Source organism: Puntigrus tetrazona, chromosome 21 (genome assembly GCF_018831695.1).
Source record: "Puntigrus tetrazona isolate hp1 chromosome 21, ASM1883169v1, whole genome shotgun sequence".
In the NCBI taxonomy this organism is placed as follows: Eukaryota; Metazoa; Chordata; class Actinopteri; order Cypriniformes; family Cyprinidae; genus Puntigrus; species Puntigrus tetrazona.
Window position 1 is genome coordinate 3,973,146 of NC_056719.1, and position 27,228 is coordinate 4,000,373.

The 27,228-nt window shown below is 39.3% G+C and overlaps 1 protein-coding gene across 10 annotated transcripts in view; it reads left to right on the forward strand.

Annotated features, from left to right (window-relative positions):
* The window catches only part of vav2 (vav 2 guanine nucleotide exchange factor), a 127,354-nt gene that overhangs the window by 26,080 nt on the left and 74,046 nt on the right, over positions 1–27,228 (forward strand). For 9 of the 10 annotated variants that reach the window (XM_043221682.1, XM_043221683.1, XM_043221685.1 and 6 more), the window contains exon 2: positions 8,721–8,837. In XM_043221682.1, coding sequence (XP_043077617.1) covers positions 8,721–8,837 — 117 coding nt within the window. Of the gene's footprint in view, positions 1–8,720; positions 8,838–26,791; positions 26,855–27,228 lie in introns of those variants that run through there. The other variant, XM_043221689.1, reaches the window with a different exon arrangement.

A 27,228-nucleotide genomic window follows, 5' to 3' on the forward strand; every position in this document is an offset into this window, starting at 1 on the left:
AGTTTAACATTACGTCTCCTAAAGGCTTCGGATCATTAGCATTTCCAACCCTACCATCACAGCCTTTCACATTAAAACATTCTCTTTTAGTCTGGTTGCTTGTCCTAATTGAGCTTCAGTGTTAGAAGAGCAAAACACTCTCCTCTCGGGCTCCAGGCTCTCTGTCTGGGTCTGTATGTGTGACTGCAGCTCTGATCCTCCTCACCAGCCCCTGGCTGGATTTTCTGCCTTCTGATGAAAGTATGAACGCATCCGGTGAGCAGAAGCCAAAGCGAGACTGTGATCCCTACTCTCTCCCCCACCTCCTGCCTTTCTCAAGTGAGATCAGTGATAGGGAGTGCCTTTTTGATCCTGCTAGCTCATGCTCCTCTCTTCCATATCCCCCCTGACAAAGCCTTCTCTCTCTCCTACACTTGTTTTCTTTCAAGCGTCAAACACTTTCAGCTGCAGCATGTGGCTCTGGTCCAGACTCGTCGGATTTGCTCGTTATAACTAAAGAATATCAAAAAATTCTCAGGAGTTAATTAAATTACAGTGTGCCTTAATAAAAATGAGTGGAGCAGAGACATTTGTGTTTTGGCATTTTTTTATTTTTAAATTTTTTTTAGAAAAGATTGTTGTTGTCACGTAGAGAAAAGATAAACCTGCACCGCTGAGAGGTGTCTCAGGACCGCCCAGCCTATTGTAAAGTCTTTCCCTCGGCTGCTGGTATCTCCTGCTGTTAATTCCAGCGGCTGCTGCCAAAAATCTCTCAAACCAAATTCCACTGCATGTGTAAACAGGAAGTATGTCTTAAACAGGATATTGGGACCATGAATTTTGAGTGAGGGTAATTAATTATTTTTCATATGCGTATTTATAATTAATAATGATAACAAAATATGTTTTATCATATACTTTAGAATTATTATAAATATTATAATGCAATTTTAAAAATATATATTTATATAAATTCTATATTTCTTTTGTAATTAGTTATTGGCTTATATATGAAATGTAAATGGGTCACACATGTACTTTTGAAATAGTGAGCCAGAATGACTCAGTACTGAAAGGAACGTCCAAGAACTTAGGCAAGTGCTACAAAGTTGAGCTGCCCACACATGTGCATGGATTCATGCTAAATATATTAGTGTTTTTAGGATATAGGCAACCTTTCTAGATTTAAGAGTTTGCACTAAAATATTCACTGGGATCTCTATGAAGATGTATAATAAGGATAATCTTTCCTCTAAGCTTCTTTGCACAATTGTGAATATAGTTTTTGCAGTGTTTTAAATTCAGCGTTTTATGCAATATGAAATTCATTTTTTAAGAGTAAAAAAAGTTGTCAATCCTGTAAAACACAAACAATTATATTCTTCAGAGTTTAATGAAAAAAAGGGTGATATGGCCAGAAAAACCCCAAAACAATTATTATTATTTTTAATATCAATCGATACCGCTAATTATCACAATTTAAAATGGTTCTTTCTTTTAAGTTTAAAGGCAGATGTGTATATATACATAAATGATATAAAAGATGTATATATACATATACATAAATAAACAAATGTATGGAACAGTGTTTTCTTGTTGATTGCAACTGCCGTTTTTTTCTGCCAAACATTTGGTGCATACCTAGAAATATGACCACACAATCAAGCTGCTGTATCATTGATATCGCTATATGACGTTTTTTTATACCAAAATCTGTACTTTTGACAACACTAGTTGAAATAAATGCATGAAAGTTATAGCTTCATCTCACAAGAAAATACTATGATTATATTCCATTACTCCATTAACATGTCTACATGTAATAGAGTAAAATTCAAGAAATATCCCCCAGTTCAGCTACAATACCACGGTGCAGTTGTTACTACAGTAAATTCATGTTGATAAATGTTGGTGTATTGTAACATACAGTGTTTCTCCTGTTTCTCAGCACCAACTCATTTGTGTTCTTCGATGAATTAAAGGGCTTCACACTGGATCTCACAGTACTGTTAGTGATCATGTGACTGAGCAACATATCTGCTCTTCTGAGCTCGCTCTCACTACCTTTTGAACTTGGCCAGCGTAGCACATAGCATAGTAATAGAGTAACATGGTTTTGTTCCACTTTCGGCATGCAAACACTATATTAAACATTAGTCAAACTCATAGTTTTTCAAGGAAAATTGTATTATCATAATTACCATTATCGCTTTATCGCCCAGCCCTGTGATTGAATGTTAACAAAAATGAGCTAGAATTCGGCACAATGCATCTTGAAGCATCATATGTGAACACATAAAGATAAAAAGCAAGTTGCTTTTGAACAGCATTGTTTTAATTTTTGGGATTACATCAAGATTTACTTCAAATATTGACTCTTGTCCAAAATTAATTTGTATGTTATTCACTTTGTTTGTCTGGGTAAATATTCACGTCTGTGACTCTCGTTTTGCTTTTTTTCTTCTTATCTATAAACAGGCTGTTTGTCAGGTTATATAGATGTTGTCTCTGGTGATTGAGTGATGTCTTAGCCCGGGTGTGAAGATTATTATTTAAATGATGACATGCACAGAAGCCATGGAATCAACTGAGTGATTAAGAGGCCATTTTCTATGTTAATGACATTAGCTAGCTCTGAGATAATGGCAGCTAAGTGCTGAGAGCCAGCAGCTGCTCTTACAACCAGACATTAGCTTTGTCAAACACTCCTCATATTGCTCCTCTGAACTGATGCCTTTATTTCTGTAAAAATATTTAATTACAGTTTTACATGCAGTATATTTCTTGTTAGAAATGCAATGTGTTTTTTAGCAATGAGGGTAGTTGTGTTTGGCATTTAAAGTGTAAGTACTACCTTCAAGTTAGTTTCAGTGTCAGGTGTCTTGCCCAGTGACCGCTGACTGAATGTCTGATGCTTATGGCACTTCAGCAGATTTGAAGTTGTCCTCTGACTGGTTGAATTCCACAGGATGGTCTACCAGGAAACAACTAGGGGTGCACCGAATGTTCGGCAACCAAATTTATTTGGCCAAAAATAGCAAAAAAGCTCTTTCAGTGTTAAGTATGCTGATCGTCAGCTGCTAGGTAACATTTTCACGCATTTTAAAAGAAAAAAAGCACAATTTTATTTTATTTACTCAGTGGTTAAAAAAACGCCAAAATATATGGAGAAAAATGCAAAAACCTGTGTTTGGTATCAGCTTTCGTGGGAGTGTTTAATTTTGTTTGGCTTTGTTTGGCTGTCTGATCGAAGAAGAAAGTGATCACGTTTGCATAATTCATTCAACATTGAGCATTCATCAAGATTGCCAAAACACTGGATTCTATAGTATATGAGTTTCATGGCATAATATTGGTATTCATTCATTCATTCATGAATTTATTGGTTGCATGCCGTTCTGTTATTGTTGGGACATTTCCACACCCCTAAACATCACACTACCTAAAATTAAATGCGCCTTGTTGCTTTACCTGTCAGTCATATGGCCTCTTGGGGGACGGGGTCAATTGGCCATTCAAAGCAGCTACACAAGACAACTTATTATGCTGTCTTCAAGATAAGGGTTGGGAACTGAGAACCAGTTTTTATTAAAGGGGTCATATGATTTCTCTACAAGTTGCATAGATAAGTTCTAAAATCAAAGAGATATTCTTTATAAAACTTGTCCACGCCCTCCTATAATAATTTAATAAGAATTTTGCCGGAATTGGTGGTAGAAAAGCAACTTTTAAAATTCAAGATTTTAGTCCAAAGAATTTGTCTTGTAAGTCTAGAATAAGGTCTTATTTTTGTCTACCGCTGTCATTACAGATAACCAATATTTTTAGTTACCATCAACCTGACACACCCACTCAAACCATTTCATGGTTGTAGAATGATTTTGCCGCTGTAATTGGATTGGCTGTTTCTAAAGAGGCTTCTGTCGCTGATGGCACAGATGCGGTGGAGTGATGCTTTCTCTTTATGTGCGCCCTTCGGTTATGCATTTTTAAGGCGTGTAATAGGCAGCAAGCTGCACAGCATGGGAGGTACAAGATGATGTTTACAGAACACTTGCTCAGTTAAAAACGTTTGGCCTTGCTGCTTTGTATGATTATTTCAAATGAGCGTGTCCAATGCTAATGTCACTTTTCATATAAACAGAAGCATCCATTGCCTAAGTAAACAACACAAGAGAAACAGTACCTAGCTTCTTAGGTTGTGTTCAAGATGTCTTCTGTAAGAAGAATGAGAACCTACAATGGGGTCTAAATCACAGTTATGAGAAACCGCTGCCCAAAGAGAGAAATGGATGGCGGAAAATGAATGTGGCTCCCAACTCCCCACCCTGGCATCATAAATAACCTCACCATTGATCGGCTGTAGTCTGTGATTCTCCACAGCCCTTCTCTCCACATTCATCAGGCTTGCATCTGATGTGTTTGCCGGCTATTTAATCCTCCGATTACTCAGTTGGCCTTTGCCCAGTGTTTACAGCTCTACCTCTTGACTGTTTTTTTTTTTTTTTGCTGGGTACCCAGAATAGAGCATGTTATGAGGCTAATCTGTAATAAATCTAAAGTTATTCGAAAGTGGACAGCCCTGAAGTGATAAAGGGATTATACAGCAGCGTCTACTAACATTGCTCCCTTCTCCAGTTCAAGGATTAAAATTTTAAAAAGGTGTTCATACTCTAAAAAAAGTGCTGAATGTAGAATAAAAAAAAGAGTTGAGATCCTCTGGCGAGACTGTTTCATCCTAGTTTCAGAGTCTCTGTGTATTTCTACATTGTGAGAATTGAATTGATTTGAACAGGTTTCTCAGGCAATGTGTAGCCTGGCAACAACCAAAGTATATAAGAAAACAGATAGAAACAGGGGTAGCATGCATTTTTCATAAATGTTTGAGAGACAAAAAAAAAAATATTCTGGAATTTCAAATCAAGGTTTAGCAGAAATGAGGAATCAGGTCAGATTATGATAATAAAGATATTGACTTCCTTTGTTTTTGTGTCCGCATCTTCCACTAGATCAGACCGTCAACCATCCATTCATGCTCTTGCCTCAGTTGAAGGGAATCTGGACAAATGAGTCCAAATAGTGCTCTGGGGCACTGAAGAGCTCTCATTGTCTTCACACAGTGCTAACAGTAGACATGTTGATACACGGTTCTCTTTATCTTGCCAGGTCGGGCCATTTATTTTGTGAACGCTTCTAAATGTAAAGGGCTTGCCATTTTCCATTATCTGTGAGATGCTAGTCTTTGTCCCTCTGTGGAAGATTCCTCCGCTTCAGCTGGAAGAGGACCTTTTTTAGAAAGCCTGCTATGGTGAGGTCCCTGCCACTCAGTAGGGGTTTTGTGAATTGTTCTCGTTCGGTGGACTGGCCCAAAAAGTGGCTATTTGTTTTTGAATAGATTTTCATCATCACAAATGTAAATTAATATTTGTATAGAAGGAATCCTTGCAGAACACTTTAAAAGCAATCTTCTAGAGTTTTGAAGACAACTCAGCATTTTTCTGCTCTATTTTGCTTTTTTACACAGCAGATGGGGTTCCTATGAGGTACATTTTATTTGATTTGATCATGACTTAGAGAGGTTTCTGTGATAAATTGGGCCTTTTGGATAATCCTATCAGATTATCATTTGCATACCAGCATACATTATTCATTTAGTGTCTGCCTCTCCAATTAGTCGAAAGTCAGGTTTTTCTCCGGAGAGGTTTTAACATCTGTGCGACCCTAGAAATCCTGCAGGAGATTTGAGCTAATCAGCCACAGCCTCATCAGCTCTTCAGAGGTGTGTTTACTCTTTTTGCTTTTCATTCCCTCACTCTTTTTCGCTCTGTCTTGACCTGTGCTGGGCACCACGCTCCAGCGGGAGCTTTCTCTCTGTGAACGAGACAAAGGATCTGAGAGCTTGACAAAATGCCACTGTCATGCCTGTCAGTTAGGGCGGTGCCCCCTCACATCACCACGTGGCTCGGGATCGACCCTTTGCCAGTTTCCTTTTGAAAGCATGTTTGTTGCCCTTGCACCTGTATTCCACCCCCTTAACATCTTATCCGGCTCTCGGCGCAATGTATTGAAAACCATCCAGCCATTTATGTGATTTGTTGTTCTGACTGTTAGCTCTTATCTTTCATGCCTTTTTACTTCATGGCTCTCTGAAGACTTGCGCCGATTCATACCATAGATACAAAAGATTCTCTAACGGCTGTGTGACTACGTCTCGCCACAGTCTAGACTCCAGTGCTTCGCCCGCTGACTCGCTGTCTGCTTCTGTGCCTGCCTTCTTCCTGACTGACTGTCTTTTTGAGTCGCTGCTTCAAGGCTTAAAGCGCTTGACTGCTTGACAGATTGTTTGACTCTTTGACTTATTCTCTCATGTTTTTGAAGTGAATCATTGGCTGGATTGATCTGTGCTCCTCATGCCCCTATGGGGAGTGAAACTCCCTTGCCCCGGTCTCATTTTCTTTTTTTGCTTCTCTGACACAACAATCTTCCCCTAGGACTTCATTGCTTCCTTTAAACTTGTCTTTCTTTTATCTGTCTTGATTTATTTTCTGCTCATCTCTTACTTCATCAAAGGTTACATTTTTTGTTGATTTCGTTTATTAGTGGATGTTCTCACAGTTTGGAAGACACATCCTGCAAGGGTGGCGCACCTGAGGCGGAGAAGGGTTAATCTTTATTCCCTGAGTGTGTTCCTGTTCCTGAAGGATGAGAGCGTTAGGGAATGACAGCTCTTTGTAACCTAGTTTCTTCCTCTAGCTGTTTATCCAGGAGCTGTCTTTCCTCCTCCTGTTTGGTTTTTATTGAAAAAAGCAGAATTTGAGTGCTTGTGCTGAATGAGACAGGTGGTGCTATGATCTTTTTATGTAGTCATCACTTGAATCTTAATGCAAAGAGAGCAAGAGCCACATAAACATAGCCCGGGGTTGAGGTGTACACTCTGAGCATTAGATTTGCTCAAACTCCTGCTATGACACTGCACAGCCAAAAGTGATAGCTTTGCTCTTCCCATAAGCATTTGACTAAGGAAAGGCATGATTAGCATGAAGAAACAGTAGCCTATTCATCTGAGTTGGATGCAGCCAAACAGGGTGGAAAATTCATACTTTAAAAGCCAGTGTGTGTTTTTAACGGTTAGTGGGTAAAGAACAGACTGAACTTCTGGTCTCAGAGAGAGAGAAAAAAACTATGGGGAGAAAGAAATTACTGAAGCATCTCTTTTAAGAGACCGCTGTCTGCTCTAAAACAAGTTACTGCACATGTTATATGGGGACATTTTTCATATCACCTGGGAATAAAAAATGAGAACAATAAACCACATTTTTGTTGAGTATGCTATTTAGTGGTGTTTGCAAGGCACTTGTACCCAGTGGTCATTTTTAAGACAGTGTCGTAGCATTTTAGTTATTTTATTTGATCTTAAATAGCATCTGATTTAGATCAAAAAATTAATTTTAGTTAACTGAAGTGCAAGTGTATATTTTATATAATGAAATGATGTCCTTTTGTATGATTTTTGTTGTGTGATTCTCTTTTTTCCTTATCTTGGCATCATATTCTCAGTCATCCTCGGCCAAGCCATCTTTATCTGTTCTGATAAATGAACTGGTAGTCTCTTTGTGTGTCACGTACAATGCATAGCTACCCTCTTGTGTTTTCAGCATAATGCTGATCCTGACACGCTTGGGGTTGTCTTACAGCTCTCATTAAGGACTAGTTTTCCAAGTGTCATCATGGCTGTAAGAATTTAATCCGGCTTGTGTTCTAAGGGTGGTTATCTCCATTGTTCTGGCTTTAATGTGACAAATAGGCCTCCTCTGTCCCGTTTAGTATGAGAAACAGAGCTGTTAGTGGTGTGTTCACAATAGGGTTGTGATTCCTGCTGAATAATGGTGGCATGCTTGTAAATATCTCTAGTTTACTGCCCCCTTCGCTCCTGAATCATTACTAGTATGGAATGCGCTGTTCTCCTAAAGTGTACTGTCTCGAACACAGCTACCAGTATTTGTGGAGTTTCCACCGCTGTCTCCATAGAAATGCGAACCCATGCACATAATTGAATTATATCGAATACATGAATTAAACATGAGACATGATTCATTGACATTTGGTGGGTGGAAATAAACAATGACAAAGTTGTTATTGTTTTGTCCCTGTTTGTGTGGTTGTATTGGTTTCACCCAGCTCAAGTCAATTATATTAGACAAATTCTCATTACAAGGAACATTTATGCGTGAATTCTCTGAAACAAATAAGGAGCAGGAGCCAGCATTGTGTCATACTGGCATCAGTGTTACTAACAGTAATGACTGTGCAGTGATCAGGAAAGAAGGTTTGCTTTAGAGACTAGGTTTGTAGACTGGTAAGTGAACAGTGCCTGGGGTAAATCATGCCAGGGGCGATCCGTCAGACGCTCATTGGCTTATCTAAGCCAAGCCTGGGACTGAGGATCCAAATCGCTATGTGTGATAACTGTTTGCTTAATCACTGGTACAGGAAGAAGGAAATGAGCTGACTGTCAATAGGCTCCAGGAAATTAAACATGCTCCACACGCTGCAAATATGAGATGGTGTCAGAGTTCGCCATGCCTGTGAAGTGACAGTGTTTTAATGCTGTTGAATATGGAAATTTGTCCATAGTTTTGTAGTTATTTTCCAAAACGGCTTTTTCTATTTGTATTTAAAGGTTAAAATCAGAATCTTACTAAAATGATCTGACATTCTTTATTTGTCTCCTTCTTTTTCAGTTTCTGTGTCTGAAGAACATCCGAACATTCCTGAAAGTGTGCCATGATAAGTTTGGCCTGAGGAACAGCGAGCTGTTTGATCCCTTCGATCTCTTTGACGTGAGGGACTTTGGAAAGGTGAGAAACAGTGGTTTTGCTGAGCACAGAGGTTATCTAAGACTATTAATCATTTTGCACCATCATGTTTAAGTCTCTGCAGCTGAATGACATTAATGTTGTGTGCACTTTTATGGGAGATTAACACATAAGTGAAGCTATTATGCATAAGCTTTGTTCCACTACTTACAACACTCTTACACACAATCCATTAATGCTGGGGATATTATAAAAGTGTGTGCTATCCTTAATCGGCCCAGTGTGGATTTCTTCCCTCTAGTCTTATCGTCTTCACTCTGCGTCTGAATATTCACATGCACATTTGATCACACACCTCGGGGTCACAAGCATGCCTGTGTGTGCCAGTGCGTGCCAGTGCATATCTGTGTCACTACACGTGTGGTTTGCGTGTGTGTTTATGCATGTTACCAGGGATTTCAACAGTACTCGTTTTCGGTGACTGATGATCAGCTTTTCATGTGATTGAGTTGAGTGGGATAGATCTCATAACTGTTCACAGTACCATCCAGCCCAGGGTTTTTAAACTTTGGTGCCTGGGATCCACAAATGTGATACTCTCTTGCAGATGAAAAAAAAAAAAATTGACATCTTTCCCAGCTTTGTCCACACCCTTAAAAGGCACATTTCTCTAGTGTGTAAGCGCCCTTATGCTGACTTTGCTCTGACGGTCATCCAAGTATTGGAGAAAACGTGATGTCTTTAAGAACAACTGAACCCTGATCTTTATATCACTGTGACAGTTTAGTCAATGCACTGACCTCCATGATAGAAGCTCATTGTTAATTCTGTTTCTTAGCACTATTTCAGCTTAATGTCTACCGTTTATGTTGGGTATGAGTTCTTCCTTATCAGTATAGTTTTAATAGTTATTAGTGGGGAAAAAAGTGCTGTACAGATTACTGAATTAAAGAGAAGACAACTTCCTTGATATTGATCGTTCCGGTTGCATGAATTGATTGTACTTCATGAAGTATTTACAGGTGCAAAGCACTTGTTCGACCACTGAAACATTTCCAATCCAATAGTTCCAGTTAACTACAGCTCAGCAAGCATGTCTGGACATTTCCAGTGCCTCGGTCAGGAAAGAAAGGAGCGGCAAGACAAAAAGAGCGTTTTAAAGTCTCAAAGGGAGGACATAGACAGTGAGATTAAGCCTTTGCCAGACGGTGAGCTTTAATGGATAATGTGGAAGACGGTGAGTGAGAGTCAATGAGCACACGGAAAACAATATTAAAACCCTCTAGCAGTCAGAATCAATCACACACACCCTCCACATGTCAATGTGTAAATTGCGTTTGCGTCGACTCGAAGGTGACGGGCTTGTCCAGTCATTGATTCTCCATTAAGGGCAAGCAGCGCATTATAATATATTGAAGTAGGCAGCTCGATGTCAGTGTACCATACATGCAAATCGTCCACCTTCTTTTAAATGAAGAGAGATGGATGCTTTTGAAGCTGTAAAGCTGAAGGATATAGAAAGCATTTTTAATCTTTCAGTAGTGCATACATCGTTGAACTTTCACCTCGGGCAGTAATATATCTCTCTGGCCTGTCAAGCTCAGGGTGCCTTTAATTGGAATGGACAGTCGCAGTCCTTTGTGTCCTTGCAGTTGGTGGGACGTTTGATGTTTCTGTGGCCATTTTCGGGATTAGCCCTCCTAATCTTAAAAGAGACGAATCTTGAATGATTCGTTTCCAGCTTTGTTTTAGAAGAGAACACAAATCTGTCTGTTTAGCGTGAGTATTTAGTCTCTGCATGCCCTCTATTCATCAGCACTTCATTACTCTTTCCTGGGTTGAACAGCTATGAGACACCTGTCCCTCCTGATGCTTCAGGTAATTGCCTCTCATCCCTTTCTCCATCTTGCTGCTTTTAGGTCTTTTAAACAGATGGCTCACCCCCACATCACTCACTAAATTCGCCAGAGTGCTCCTGTCAGTACTCCGATGTTCCATGCCCTCCTCTATCCCATCAGCCCATGGGACGCACCCGTACAACAATCACAGATGGACCCAGATTCTCCTTACCATTCCATTTTCATCATTACTCATAAACACACAGCTCTCTGGGGTTCGCTTTTGGTTTAACGTGGCATTCAATCTGAACTGCTTCTGTTCTTTTCCCTCTAATTGGATCTGTATGTGCAGTTGTTATCATTTAAATGAACACCACAATCACTTTGGTTCACGTCTTTGCGACAATTAGCATGATGACACTCCACCTGTTCAAAGACTATTTATAGATTTGTGATTTGAATCAGACAGGTTGAAGATGATTTTGATTATCGTGGGGTAAATCACACTCAATTGACCCCATGCAGGCCAGTTTTTGACATGGCTGTTCTACAAAATTTTATTGACCTGGTCTCTTTTGTTTAGTGTTGTCGTAATTATCCCTCGTCTTTATTCAGAGTCAGGGCAACCTCCCAGTGGGCTCATGTGGGTGTGCTCTAAATTAACAGTCGGTTCATCTGGGGGCATGATCAGTAAAATAGCTTCTTGATTGACACCACTGGGGCCTTTTGGAGACCACTGGGAGTCAAATATTATTTCCATACGATTAAATAAGAACAAAGAATGACACTTTTTTTTTTTTTTTTTCATACATGCACAGATTCAGTTGTTTTTGTAGTAAAGTAATGTGTGTGGTCTGAAATTGACAAATCGGAATTTCTGTTAGTATTCATAGGACTTCCTAGGTCAGATCAGATATAATTATATGTCCAGAATAATCTGATTTAATAACTAACTATACATACGTTTTATTTGTTGTATTTTAATAAGCCCCATATTAGCATTTAAGGAAAAAAAACACATTTTTTGTTGAGTGCCCTCATGTTTTTTGAACGTGTTTTTTGTTGAGTGCCCTCTCCCTTTCAGGCTTCCTCTCTAGTTTCTCAGTATTGTGCTAAAACAGTCTGCAGCAGAAGTGCAGCAATTCTTTTGAATTCACAATTACAATTCAGTGACCTATTATGTTTGCAGTTACCATGTGCATACATTTCTCTGCTCAAGTATACTTGGGCTTCGCTCCTCTTCTGTCCTCTCTTCTCTAAACGTTGTCTCAAAATAGCTGGTTGCCAGGCGCTCTCTACTGCAGCAGAGTACTGCTCAAATACCTGTAACACACTGCTTTGAGAAAGTTGCTAAGGAACAATGGTAATATTAAAGAATAGACTCTGTAAAGGTTATTGCGGTGGTTTTAACGGCACGGAGCCAAGCTGAGACAGCACTAATGCATTCCAGAGTTGGCTGAGGTTTTATATCAGATGGACCTGCTTTTGTTTTTGTCAGTGGTGAGGTCAGTGCCCTTTTGACCTAATGAAGCGCGATACAGATTGACCGAACAAAACATCTACTGTATCTCCTGATGTTAAATGGTTTGAGAAATGTAAGGAGGAGGTTTTTGGCTGCTAGCTAAGAACATGATTCCTTTGCATCTATACAGAAAGGATCTTTTACAACATTTAAAAACTGTGAGAAAATGTGTCTCTTGACAAACTGCTTCATCTTAGTTTGGGCTTAACCCTAGGCCATAAAGTGCTTTCAGTAGCAAATAGCTTTTTCGGAATCAATCTTGTTTTGAAAGTTTCTGTTCAATCTCCGAAGGCATCCTGTTGTGAATTAAACGGTAGTGAGACAATAAAATTTATAGGCTATATTTGTGGTGAAAAGCCATTTTGCCTTGCTCGGATCATTAAAGTGAATGTTCTTGAATGCGAGGAGCTTTCCTCCTCCTCAAAGCAAGTGACATGTGCCTCTATATCTCTGTCACATGCCGTTCCCCAGTGACTACTGTCCATCAGGAGCAAGGCCGCATGTTTTAACATAAGCTGCCAACAAAATCAATTATTCATTCAAAACGCCTCTCTCTTGGTGATAATTCTCCTGCTATGAATAATTGAAGGGATGTACCTGCTTCACTTTGGACCTTCCCCTTGCCACTCTCTTCCTCAAAGTGCCTCATTAGGTCTTACCACATTGAGGTACCTGCTGAAACAGGTGGCTGTCAGGCATCATCTGTAAACTGAGCCAGCCATAATAATTAAATGTGTCATTCTCTTGTTCTTTCTCATAACAATTAACATTTCTATCATGTTTTTAGATTATATTCTAGAATATTTTAAGACAGGAAAGTAGTGTTTTGGCTTTATATTTATAATCTAATTATATTATTTATTTATAATAATTTTAATTAGCATTACTTTTGCATTAAATTTTAAATAACGCAATTAACACAGGGGTGGAGCGATGGTTGGCTACAACTCGTTGCTTCTGCCAAGCATGATCTCCCTCATCTGACAGACCTAATTCAACTTAATTGTGATTTCAGAAAAAATGTGCAATTGATTAGTTATTATTATTATTATTATTATTATTTATTTTTTTATTTGCTATGTGTCCATTTTTAATCAATGTGGTGAAAAGAGAAAAGCACTGTTGCAAACCAAACTCATATTTGCAGTGTCTTAGAGCATGTGCCCTTTTGTTCACATGCTCTTTTTTCCCCCCTCTGCAGTACAACAAAAACCTGCCTCCCTCAACACAACCACATCTGTATTCTACTGCTAGTTATTATGTCAACAATAAGTACAACATCAAATTTTAGTCAGCACCTGAGCTGCAGACATGTAATAAGTTCCGCTGTGTATCCAGCACAAAAGCAAAACGGGAGCAATATTTCATAAATCTGCCGAGACTGTTTTTCCAGAATCAGCTCTTTGTTTTTCTGGCGATTCTGTTCTCTGACAGGAGGTGATGACAGGCAGCAGCGTTTAATTCTGCAGGAAGGAAAGTGATGAACTGCTGAACACATTACACGCAGAGACCAAAAGCGCCCCGCACAATAAAATCTACATTGTGGAAATAATTGCTGCTCTTTTGTCTTCCTTTTGAGAGCTTAACACTGTGGCAGAACTACACAATGGCCACTGCCGGTTTTCTGTTTGAACATTTGCTGCACTTTGTCTCACCGCAGAGTCCAAAACACACTCAGCTGTAGTGTAAAGAGTGACAGAAAAAAGAAAGTGAGTTTTAATGCGCTTGCTGGTCTACATCATGCAGTTTGGTCTGTCTCCGGCGTGCCATGGCAGTAAAGAGGAGTCATCCAGAAGAGCAGCTCTCCTCCAGGAAGCACTTCCACATTCAGCTCCAGCCGTGAGCAGCGTGCAGAGCACTCTCATTATTTTTCTTTCTCTTTCTGTCCTGCTTGGTTTCTCTTGCCCTTTAGTTTACTGCAAACCTAAAGGAATTCCTCTGATAGACAGGTACAATTTTTTTGAGTTCGTGATCATGAATAACTAAACCTTGAAAGCGCATATAGCATATTTTTCCTGCTCCATGAACCTGAGATTCTGTAGCCTATAGGTGTATGTGCATGCTATGTTTTGCTTTTGGTGACCTCTCTGCCCTAAAGCTCAATGAAGGTGTAAACAGGAACACTGCAATCCGTGTTAATCCTTTAAAAATGACTCTGGCAGCGAATAGCCTGGCAATGACCCCACCTCATAGGGATTTCAGAGAACAGGATGCTACGTATTAAATTCTCAGAGGTCAGGGGCAACATTCAAGGTGAATTCTACTTTAGACTTATCCAAACTTGCTGCTAAATCAAAAGTGCACCAGGATTCAAGCTGTGACCTCAAGGTCATGAAAAGTGTCTGATCACACGGCGCATCATCTAATTCTGTTAATCCAACCAAAGCCAAGCCCAGATTTGAAGGGAAAATAACAAATATAGAGAACTGCATCTGAACATTTAAGGTGCCGCTTTCTATGCTCTCTTTGGTGGAAACTCTGTAAAGCAACCCTAGGAGTTTTGCTTGAAAAATGATCAACTCGTGTAAATGTCAGTGGGTGTGCATTAATTCCTCTGGTGCCCATTAAAAGCCACTATCTGCTCCTCACTTTCTCTTTCTCTCTTGCAGTCGAACTAATCAGGAACTCTGCTGTATAAAGCCTGCTGTGCCACTCTGGGTTTCAGGCTACTAAGAGCCATAAACGTTGACCACAAGTGGATCTAATCTGCTTTCATATTCCATATCAAAGACTTGTCATATGTAAATTGGAACTAATGCATTACATGTATATTTATTACTCCTTTGCATGTTTGTTACACGACGAAGACCGAAGCCTTGGCTTCTGTTTGCAGGAGTCATAGCACCTTTTAATGTAGAGAATTCATTAATCTGACATGCTGAAGTGTGTCAGCAAGGGGTTTTAACTACAAACCTTTCTTAGTTTATTATAGCATAAGAGCTCAACAGTGAACACCCACTCCCATAAAGTCCTGTAATATCCAACAAATGTAGTGCATTAGTGTCTTTCTATTTTTTCATTGGCTTCAGTTCTGGAAGTCTTTTTTTACATTCTGGGTTTTTTAAGAAAAGTGTTTGAGTTACAAGCCATGAACCAAATAAAACAATTAGGAGGTAAATCATAACTTTACAATTTTTGATTTGAAGAAAAAAGGTATTTTAAAATCAGTGGAAGATTTACCATCCCATGAATATTTGTAAATATGAAACTATATGTAATATTTAATACCTAATCAGTTTTATATTGTAGGATAAATCGGGTTTGATTTTATAGAATTTTTTGAGATTTTTTTTTTTCCTCAAGGTTTTCTCTACATGACACAAGGTAATTTGATACGGATGATAAATGCTAGTCCTCTCTTCTTCTGTCTCTTTCTCTTTGACTTATTGAATCTTGAAGATGCCCTTCCAGATGGTGTGAGACCTCATGCTGTGGGTGCTAAACTGTGTCCCACCTTCCTCCATCGCTGTTCATTTCTCACCCATAGGTTTGCTGCTGCTAGGTAGCAATAATAACCACCGACTGCTATGCTGTGTTAGCGAAAGATGGCACAAAGCACCGTGTAAGCACCTGTGTCCCACAGAGTGCTCCTCGCTAACTCTATCAGCTGCAGGCTTGAACCCTGTTGGTTGACAGCATCGATTCACAAGTTCACAGAAAAGTAATGATATTTGTTTTTAATGATCTCAGTTAAGCTCATGAATATAATATTTTGACCGAGGCAGATAAGTGATAATTACTTGTAAGTTGTGGTTTAATTCCAATAAATGGCCAATGTTATCCACTATATAATATTAGAAATGCACCAAATGTTTGGCAGCCAAATTTGTTTGGCCAAAAATAGCTGAAAAAAAAAGCTTGAAAATAACCGGAAAGACAGAATAAATAGTTTCAAGTGTTTCATTTTCTTCAGCTTTGGCAAACGATTTTCATATTTGATAAAATATATTATAACATAACCATATATTGTGTATCCCTCATTACAAAAGTTTGTAATAGATTTGCACAGAAAGCTAAACATTTTTGGCAAAATCTCAAAAACATTATCTTCTATTCTGTTATCGTAATCCATGAGCAGTGTGTTGACAGTTGATGCTGTGTTGCATAATTCCATTTTGCAAGTGGAAAGGCAAAATTATAGTTTGTTCTGTTCATTTCTTTCTGCTTTCAGTATATCAGAGATCCAGGATAATTGGTTGTTAACAGGCTAACTCATGATCACTGTTGTTTTGTTGTCCTACTGATTCTTTCCATTTTGCTTCTTGGTTGTAGATGACAGGGAGATGGAGAGAGCTGAGATACCAGAGAAGAAAATAACATAAATACAAGAAGAAAGATTAGAAGGACTTTCACAGTTTCAGTTTTGGACATGTTACGACTCCCTACTCTTTCATCAAAGAGAGTGGTCTTGGCCAAGGATGTCTGTGTGCATTGATGCCAGTGTATTGAGTAGTGAGGGTCTGACGGTTTGTCTCTGAACTCTCAATTACCTCAGCATGAGAATGAATGGACTGCCTCTTTTTACAGTGTGTGAGCAACATCAAAGACCATTGGAAAGTGGCGGGTGGCCATTGTGCCGCTTGAGAGGCTTGTTGTCCGTCAGAATGCTGGTGTAGCCAGAGGCACTGCAGAGTTTCTTTTCGATGCTGGATGATTCTTTTCTATTTTTGTGGATGTTAACCCTTCACAGGGCCCTTGAGACCAGTCACCGCTTTGTGATACCATGCCTAGTGAAAGCATATAGACGCCAACACCCTGTCCAGATGGTCAGGCCAGACTGTTTGCTTTTAAATTATTTGAATCTTGCAGAGTCATGGCTGATTCCCTTGATTAAATAATTATTTTTGGAAGGTTCCAATTTTGTCAAAATGAAATGAGACCATTACCTAAAAAGCCCCTTTATTGCAAATTAGTTCACTCAACTGCTGTCTTGGCAATGCCTCTGGACAGCTGATGTCCTTGCAAGCCCTCCTCTGATCGAATAGGCAAAGACTGAAATATTCAAATGTTCATTTAAATATTGGATGGTAGGCTGGGTAAAAATATGTTGATCTTTTAATTAAATTTTTGTGAATCAAGGACATACAGTATAACTAGCGTAGTCCGATTCACAAATAAATGAAATGGTTTATTTAAAAGGCTTAGTAAAATTCAGGACAGATAGGATATTTTATATGTACACTGTGTAATGTTTTATGTTGTGTTTTGGTTAGCTATTGTGTATGCATACTAAAGAGTGTGGTGTGTTGACCAATGAGAACATCCCCCTTTCTTTAACATTTTTTGCAGTACATTATGCAAGAGAAGCAGCTTAGGGAAATTTGGTTCCTCTGAAATACCATTTGTGTACATGTTGTGTTCTGAAAACACTCAGGGTATGGTTTATTGTTCTGATTTAAGCCTCCAGCCATGTGTTCTTGTATTTCTGCACTGATGTAGAATAATAAGATGTATTTTCTTTTTTACAGACCCGACTTGGTCTATTGGCTTTTTTTTTTTTTTTTTTTTTTTTTTACAATTTTTTACACTTTCTTATGCTTCTTTTTCTTTCTTAAGTCATTTTTTTTGTTGCCCTAATTAAGTTAGTACCCCTTAGCCAAACTTGCTCTGGTTGGTGAGCACATCCCTAAGATCAGCTTTCTTGTGTGGGTGGATTGGAATTAGCTATGTGGTGTGGGATTTAATAACCCATTTCTGGATTGCATTATTAGTATGTAGTCTAGTCCAAACTCTGCTGTGGAAGCATTATTTCCTGTTTTCATGCTGCATGCTATGCTCTGTCCCACATATGTATGTATTCACACCATCTTGTTCTGGTCTGCCCAAGGGATGCATTCTCCTTTCTCAGATTTCCCTACTTCTTTGACCTTCGTGGGCAGACGAGGCCTCAAATGCGATTGGTGTTATGCAAGCTCTGTGGCGTTCTTTACTCAGACTTTGTCCCTGTTTGACTCTCCAAGGGCTGCGGGAAGAAAGAAAGTTCAGCTAGTTTGAGAAGCATCCAAAAAATCTTCCAGAAAGAAGATCAAAATGCTCTCTTCATTTTTTTTTTATATTGGAGAGGGAAACTAACATTTATAAAAAGTAGGATGAAGTCACCCATCAGAAATGCAGATGGTAAACTCCTTTTACTAAACGAACCACACTGGGATCTTGAGGTTCCTTAAGTAACCGCTAAAGACCATCAGAGATGGAGAGCTTCTCAAAGAGGGCCTTAAAATCAAGCTTCATTCAAAGCTTACTGGTGTTCAGTGAGCTGTTTTTACCAAAGCACAATAATAACAGCCTCACTTCACTAGCATTACTCAGCTCTTTGATCTGAGAGCCATCTTGTTTTTGTTTTGGCTCTTGCCAGCGAGACACTGGGGAAGGAAAGTAAAGAGATTTCTGCTGCCAGAGGCAACAGAATGCTTTCAGGTACAGTAAACTTTTAACGCCTGGTTCAAAATGGATACCCGTCCCCATCAAAATATTCATTTTTTTCTCATTCTCTCAAATCCCTTTTAAAGGTGAAATGAATCAAAAGTCTAATTATATTAGATTTATTAAAACTTGTTTTGTGTCCCGTCATTTAGCTCCCTCTTTTAAGTGGCATCTCCTGCCAAAAAGTCAGTATTATTTCCGTTTCCTCGTGTGGCACAGGTGGAAATGGTGTATCGCCTGACCTAGACGCCAGCTCTTGTGTGTTTGCACAGCCGTCTGCTCACAAACATGTATCTCGCTGTCATTAATTCTGGCATCAGAACGATTCATTATGCAGTTTGATTGCAGCTGCCAGACCTTAGCCACTAATGCTACATAATCTGCAGTCTCCTCCCAGGAATCAGCCTGGGTAGCAGACCCCGCACACCTGCTGAAGGTCAACTCTGGATGTGGTCTGGAAAGTGTGGATGCGATCACCTGGCTGAGCTCCTCACCTGTGGTGATGCAAACAGCTCAGGTAGCTGCTTGCTTCTGTCACTCAACATTAATGCCACCTGAAGAGGGGATCTTTACAGAAATTGACATTTCCAAACCAAATGTTTTTACACACATGTAATTTTTGTAGAACAGCTTAACACTGACTTGTGCACAGGACTAAACCCTGTTGCACACCACTCTCATGCTCTCAGGTGAACACTGAGACTTGTTTAGACCCTAAGACCTGTACGCTTGAATTGTCTCCTCCAATCTTGGCTCTCTTAGCTTTTAGTAGCTTGTAAACCAATACTTAGCTATAGTACTTACAAATAATATTTATGTTTTAATGAGCTGTTCACCTTTAACCTTAAAGGTCAGTGGAGGCTGTGCTAATAATAATAATAATAATAATAATAATAATAATAATAATAATAATAATAATACATTTTATTTATAAAGAACTTTTACATTAACAAAATTCTACAAAAAAAACCCAAGAAATAAAGAAATAATATAACCCAAAAATAAAATTAAATACCAACCGAAAAAAAACACAAAAGTAAAATATTAGACATTAAAATGGGAGCATTGCCATAGATTCACTGATGTGTGAGGAGGGAGACTGTATTCAATGTGGGTATAACATGGAAAGCCATTGTAATGATTAAGGAATTTGCGTGATTTGTTCATATTTACGAACTCATCAGGATCCTAGCTGCACTATTTTGTATATGCTGGCGTTTCTGAATGCCGGAGGTTGAGATCCGGATGAGAAGAAAGTTACAGTAATCCAATCTGGAGGAGACAAATGCGTGAGTTTCTATAATTAAGTTAATATAGCAGATTTGTTTCAAGAGAGAGTAGATATAAAAGTAATACTAATGATATCTATATATAATGTGTGTGTGTTTGTGTAGATTAATAGTAGTAATAATACAAGAATGTTATACTATATTATTATTTTTACTCGTAGTTATTTATCCTCTACAGTTCTTAAAAGGAGTTTTCCATTATGGCAGAGGCTTTTCCAGCACCTTAGCATTAGGGGCCCGATCTCTCTCTCTCTCTCTCTCTCTACACTATATGCATTTATGAAACAGCGCCTTGCAGACATGCATTTCCTCCTTTTATCTTTACTCAGCTCACTGGAAGTGAATTAACGGTTAATCTCTCCAAATGTAAGTTATTGCAGACATAATATTATTTGAATTGAAATGGAATTTCAGTCACAGTCTGGGTGTTTCTCTTTGTGTGTTTGGGGGTGCAAAAATTGTTTCTTATCTTTTAAACCCCCCTTCCTCACTTGCTTGTCGCAGAGCACAGGCACAAAGCTCTTGAAAACCCACTAGAGCTCTCCCACCTTCAGATAGAGTCTCTCTGGATTTGTAAGTGACACAAATATATGCAAAGTCAACTGAATACTGAGCGGGTGTTTTCTGGTAACGGTGCTGCTCTCGACGTGTATTTTGGCATGTTTTAAATGTTGTTTTTCCGTTTTTTTAACTAACTCTACTCGTTGACAGTTCCATCTGCAGTATTCTCATTATGTTTTTGTAGACCTACATGTAGACGATTTGTTTTGTTTACCTTTTTTTGCTGAATCTGTAGGTCATCACTCCAAAATTCAGTGTGTTTACTGGAGTCCACGATGGTGTTTGTGGTTTTACCAAATCAGTGGGACACATCTGAAAAACCCTCCACTCAGAAACAGGCACGACCAGCTCTCAGCTAATAGACATCACAAATGATATGTTTACGGCCCTCCAATCATCGTACACATGATTTGCCCAATTGGCCCTAATCTGCTGTGAATGGAGCCTTTCCTCTTGGGAGCTGAAGCAGGCAGACCGTGGTGCCTGGTTGTAAATTGCAATGCTAATAGAGGGACTCTAAGCGGCCTGTGTCCCTGATAGAGGCCCTTTTAATGGAGATATTCAGGGGATGAGCATTTATCAGACTTTGACAGACAGACGGCTCTCATCCAGATGAAAGAGCGGCGAGGACCCACCCCCACCAGCTCAGAGGAAGTGAGGCGTGTCTACAGGATCTGTTCAGATCAGGTCTAAACAATCACATGCAGTATGCTACAGAATTGGCCCCAGAAGGATGAGTATAGCAACATTTCCTTAAGATAACTGAATTCATTTGCATGTGCTGCCACCCATGACAGCTCCACCTTTACATATGTTCGCTACATCTCTCACTTCTCCTTTATGTCAGAGATTTACTTTAGGATGCCAGTTTGTACATTAGAAAGCTCAAGTAGAAGGGGGATTTGCTGACACGTCTTCTTTAGGGTCAAAACAAATGTCTATTTTGTCCTCCTTGTTCGTCCTTTGACCCAGCTCGACCCGTAGAAGCTTGTTTGCCTCCTTTTGTCCGTCTTTCATTTTACAGCCATCCCTCGAGGCTCCATATTCACATCCGTCTTTCCTCTCCCCCTCTTTCTCTCTTCCAGGAACTGCTGATTTAATGAAGGCCCCTGTGGTCAACATTACAGTCATTGGTAACAGGAGCCCCTGGCTCCATTCGGAGCCTGTTTGTGTGTTCTCATATAAAAACGCATAACTATGATCCATGTTCTTTGCATCTGTGTTCATGTTGTGTACAAGTCTGCTGATTTATTTCAGTCTGTTGCCTTTTTGACCACAAGTTTATTACAAAACTCCTCAACATGATTCCTTAAGTCTGAGCTTCCTCTCACCGGACAAATACTAAGAAACAGAAGCTGCGGGAGCGTTTTTTTATAGGTCTGAGTCGAGCAGCCTGTGGAGCGCCTCATTAAAAAAGAAAACAGCTCTTTTTCTGTCGGATCAATCTATGTCTGATACTGTTCTTTGCCTTTGTGGGAGAAAAAGAAACAAAGAACGTTATAATTCCTCATAACTGTTGATTTTGTTGCTTTTTATATAATTTCAGGAAATCCGACAATTGATTCATAACCAGTGATTTTCTTCAAAGACTTTAAGGTTTTTCTCTGCAGAGCAGATGTTATCACTGCAGATCTGGGTTGTCATGGCACCAGTGGCAAATTTTAGTCTCTGAACATTACCCAAACATATCTGCTCTATTGTTTTATTTTAATAATGTCCTGCTTTGATTTTCTTTAGCTGGTTCAATCCTGCTGTTTGGATAATGCTTAATTATTGGAGCAATGCGACAGGCTAATGAGGTTCTCGGTGTTCAGAGAGGCAGGGCATAGCAGATGCATTTACCTTTGTGCCCATTTGACTCAGCGTATTAATTACCACGATACTGGTGCATCAGACGCTCCTTGTTATAGCTGCTGGTTGCGAGGCCCTGCCCTGCAGAGGAGCATGTGAAGGGGCTTTGCAACTGGATCTCATTAGCATTAGCTTTCTGATATAGAACTATCATCAAAGCTTCTGTTATATAAACAGCAGTTGTTTTGACAAATTGTTCTTCAAAAAGTTCTTCTTTTTCTCCGTATGCATTATGTGGTCGATAATTGTAACCATTATGTGTGTGTTTTTCAGTATTGATCCAATAATTAAAATTAGGTCAAATGATTGTGGAATCTATGTTTAAACAGAAAGAAAAGAACCTGTATTTTTTTTCTTCTCATCTTTTTTACATAGCACATAGGCATTCTGTTTCCTTGAGTGTTATTTGAAGTACACCGAGATCTTGATTTTGTAATTGTTTTGATTCTGATTAAACATATAAATAATTTCTCACTAAAATTGTTCACCATTTTTTGAGCTTGACAGTCACCTTGACAGTATGTATCAATGCTAATTTTTGATTTGTCAACACGTTACCCCTGTCCACCCATTAAATGTGAAATGTCATGTCCTACAGTCTGTAAGTGCAAAGATATGCTGACACTTGTCCCACCATGCACATCATTGGCTATATATTCTTTGACCTGTCACGTTTGGCCTGTTCTTGTGGAAAACAACATTTTTCTGTGTGAAACCAGCTATGCTTGGTCCTCATCAGGAAGGCTTCAGGTTCTCCCTGGCAGCCTCTCACGACTTTTTTGCCCTCCTAAATGCCCCAGGGATTTCATCCTAACTCTGACAATCCCTTTTTTAAAACATCCCAGATTCACCTGCTCATTCTATTGGCAAGTCTGACTGACAAAACCCTTTAGAAGGTTTAAAGTCAGCGCCCATTATTTTGCCCCTTCCTTTTTACGCAGCTGGTGTTATTGCCTTAGAGGCACCCACCAGTGTCTAGTGCCTTGACTTCTTTGCAGACAGACTGGGTGACGAGGCAGTCTTGTCAGCCAGAAATCATGCCTAATGCCCACAGGCAGAGAACTATGACTGCTGCCATTGGCCCCTGTGCTCCCGTCGCAGCTTTCAGACAGGAAGTGTCTTTCCAGCCAAAATTGCTGTAGGTCAGCACTCCAGCCAGATGTGTACAGCTGTGAATGTTGTCACCAATCTGGCGTACTATCCATCCTGCATACAATCTCCCATGTACACAAAATCATGTCTGTAAGAGTGACAATACAGCCATAACAGCATGTCTCAAAACATGTTTTCATGCTTCCTGCACATGCTAACAGTCATGTTTTTCAAATAAAATGTAATTTCATTTTTTTAAGAAGTGAGTCCTTGTTTTGGCATTAGCGCCGTGTGATGTATGTGCGCCCATGTCGGGTCAGATCACATCAAGCGTATTGAATTTTGTGTTTCTCTATTCCCAGCCTCTCACAGGCAGGACTCTAGCATAACCTTGTATGTGTAACTGCACAGTGCGTATTAAATCCATAATTTAAATGCTGATTAGATTAGACACCCAGAATTGCACCAACTGAGGCACTAAGATAGGCATTGATGGGGAGAAGGGAAAAAAATTGGTAAAAGAATGAGAATGAGATACTAATACCCCTCAGCGGGGTTTTCCCTCACACCGAACAGAAGGCCAGATTGTTACACCTCAAAAAAGGAAGCAATTGTTTCCACAGTGACTATTGAGCGGAAATCAATATCAGCTTCTAATTTGTTGCGTTTAGCAAAGATACGCATGAAATTGATTCTCCTGTCGTCAAGAGCTGTGGTTAAACCAGTGGGCAATTGTGTGTGACCAGGCATAGCAGTCTGCCACTTTCACCGGCTCAGCTGAGACCAATAAAACATTATGCACATCCCATTTCAGCACTGCAGTGTCATAGGTATTGTTAAAATTACTAGATGGATATCAAACCTACGTCCCAAATGTTTCCATGTTCATTCAGATGATGCTTTCAGTGTGACTCTTATAGGTCTTTGGGTTGTTGTCTGGCTCAGGTGAATCTGTTGAGCAGCTGGTGTTTGGTGGACCAGAAGCCTCCTGGCATCTTTAGGACAGGTCTGTGGACAGGGATCTCTCTAACTCAAACTGTTTTAAAGCTTTTACTGTCTTTCTCCTACTGAGAAAGGATCAGGCCATGGCTCTCATATGTCACAGCAGAGTCCCAGTGCAGTAATACAAACGCATGCACAATGAGTCTGAAGCCTGAGGCTTTTTAAATGTTTTCTCTTTTATTAGTCTGAACAAATGGTTTTATAGGCTTACATAAACCTTTAATTCAACATTGAGGTCTGAGCGGCATCAGCTAGTGTCATGGAGTCACTGTAGAGTTTACTGCTGTTTTGGCATGCACTTTATGAGGTCTCGTGTAACCACGAGTTGAAAATTGGTGGACAGAGTTCAATAAAGTTATGTCTATCTGTCAATCTAGCTGCTTATTACCTTTATGCATGAATCGAAAATGATCAGCGGGAAGATAATTTGGACAGACTAAAAGGTTTTTTACAGTGTGGTAACGTTGCAACCAAGGAAAGAAGCTAATATTCATATTTAATTGTACATGTTTATTTCTGACAATTTTACAGTTAGATTCTGAATTGCAATTTATTTTTAAACGTGAAGTTATTTGTCAGTCATTGTCCATAACAATGAAAATAATTCTCACATCACTGGCAATTATATGGCAATTTTAATACTGACACAGACCTACTAGGTCGACCCCCAGTGATATAATCATATATGGTAATATGACAGAATGTAAGGAAGAAAGGAGTGTTAATTTCTCTCTCTCTCTCTCTCTCTCTCTCTCTCTCTCTCTCTCTCTCTCTCTCTCTCTCTCTCTCTCTCTCTCTCTCTCTCTCTCTCTCTTTCACACACACTCACACACACACACACACACACACACACACTCAGTCACATGCACACATGCAAAAGGCATCATTTTTACATAAAAACAGGTTATGGGTTGTGTGCATTATGCTTGTTGACAGCTTTGTGCTGACTTAGTAAAACATGTTTTATTTAGAGTCTGGTGTAGAGGGTTAATGTATTGCTTCACAAGCTTACATTTCAATGCCAGAATCACTAAGGGAGGATGAACCTCCTATTAGCATGACTCTCAACCTGAAATCAGAGACATTGACATCTCCCAACACAAGTATGCCTTTAATTTCTTCTCAGTATGACACAGTCAATGAGACTCTCCACACTGCAACATTAATGGATCTTCTGAATGTGACAACATGCTCACATCTAATGAGAGGCAGAGATGGGGGGTGGCCATCTATAGATGTGCAGATGGTTTGGTAAGAGGGAAAATCCAAGGGGGTCTGGCACTTACTGAAGGCTATCATGAGATCCAGAACCTCAAAGCTATTAAGTCTAGGGCTGCAACCATTGGCTATTTTGATGATTAATTTCTCAATGATTTTTGGATTCAGTTCTGTGATTATTCAGACTAGAAGTATTTTTTTGTAGATTGCTGTTTGGCCTGTACCATTTTAATGTTTACATTTTTAATAATCTGTAGAATTTGTTTTACTTTTGTGAAATGTCTGATTGAAAAAAAATATTATCAGGTATTTAAGGGGTAATTGGATGATCCTTTTTTGAACATAAATGTGTGTTAAATAAATACAGTGTTTGTATACAGCTTGTGGAAATTTCACATCTGATGACCCTTTTAAGCAAAAAATTGTACCTGCATAATTGCACACATTATCTTTCTGTTTTTATATTGTACATATTCTGTGAGACTAAACTTTGTCAACCCTCTTATCATTTTCAAATTATATTCTGGTTTCAGTTTCATATTATTTTTTCATTTTAGTCTTTCTCTCTCTTTCCTCTCTCGTCTCTCATCAAAGTGAGGTTTATTGTAGATCAAGTACTCTCAAGTATAACATCAAACTCTTTTCTGCCCTTTATGTGTAATTAGCTATGAGGTTAATTGGACAAATTGTACTTTCTTTTGTTCTGGATCAACGACTCCACAGGAGACAAGTGCACTTGTAGATTGTGTGCGTGTGGGCGGACACCCTCCTGTGTTTGCCTTCAAGCGGAAAGCTGAAGTTGTTCTTTGTGGTATGTTTTACTACTTTTTGGGTTTATGTGGTAGTGGTTGTGCACAAAAATACTAGTGTTTCTATGTTTATGTGAAAACTAGCACAAGACTTCATTAACTTCATGTTGGCCTCAACAGCTCCAGAATCAGCAGGTCTTCTGGACACTTATAGGTGACCCAGTGGAACCACTGCGTTATTGCATTACTGCACATAAATTAGCTGTTATCGTCCAGAGTGTGCGTCTTTTTAAGTCTGTTATCGAATGCAATTGATTCCTTTCTGTTTGCTGTGTGCGTGGACCAGTGTTCTGTAGGTAGCCAGGATGAGCTCATTTATCTTTTCTTCTCTCTCAGGTGAGAGAAAAGATAACAGAATGAAGCAGAGGGACCGTTGTAGAGATGATGGAAGACAGCTGAGATGTGTAGGGTGAGAATAAGGTTAGCAGAAGAAGAAATGAAAGAGAACTTTGAGGTGAGATTGAGAGGACTTCAGCTGCACCACACGCTGCTGCTCGCACATGCTGGGGGTTTGTCCTCTGCTGCCTCCACCTGTGACGACCTTCAATTCTTCGTTCAAGCTAACAGCTAAAGAACCTGTATTTAAAAAAATTGCTAAATTTAAAAGGATAGGCCTAGTTCACCCAAAAATCTTATACAGAAAAATTTGCATTTTTGAGCTCATAAAAGTAGTTAATGCTAAGTTTCTCTTCTATAATAACACATCTTAATTAATTAGTAGTCATGCTATATTGTGAATATACTACAGTTCACAAGTTTAAAAGATGTTACCAGAAATTACTACTACAAATACTGATCTTTGAAATTTCATGTTCTAACCAGCACTAC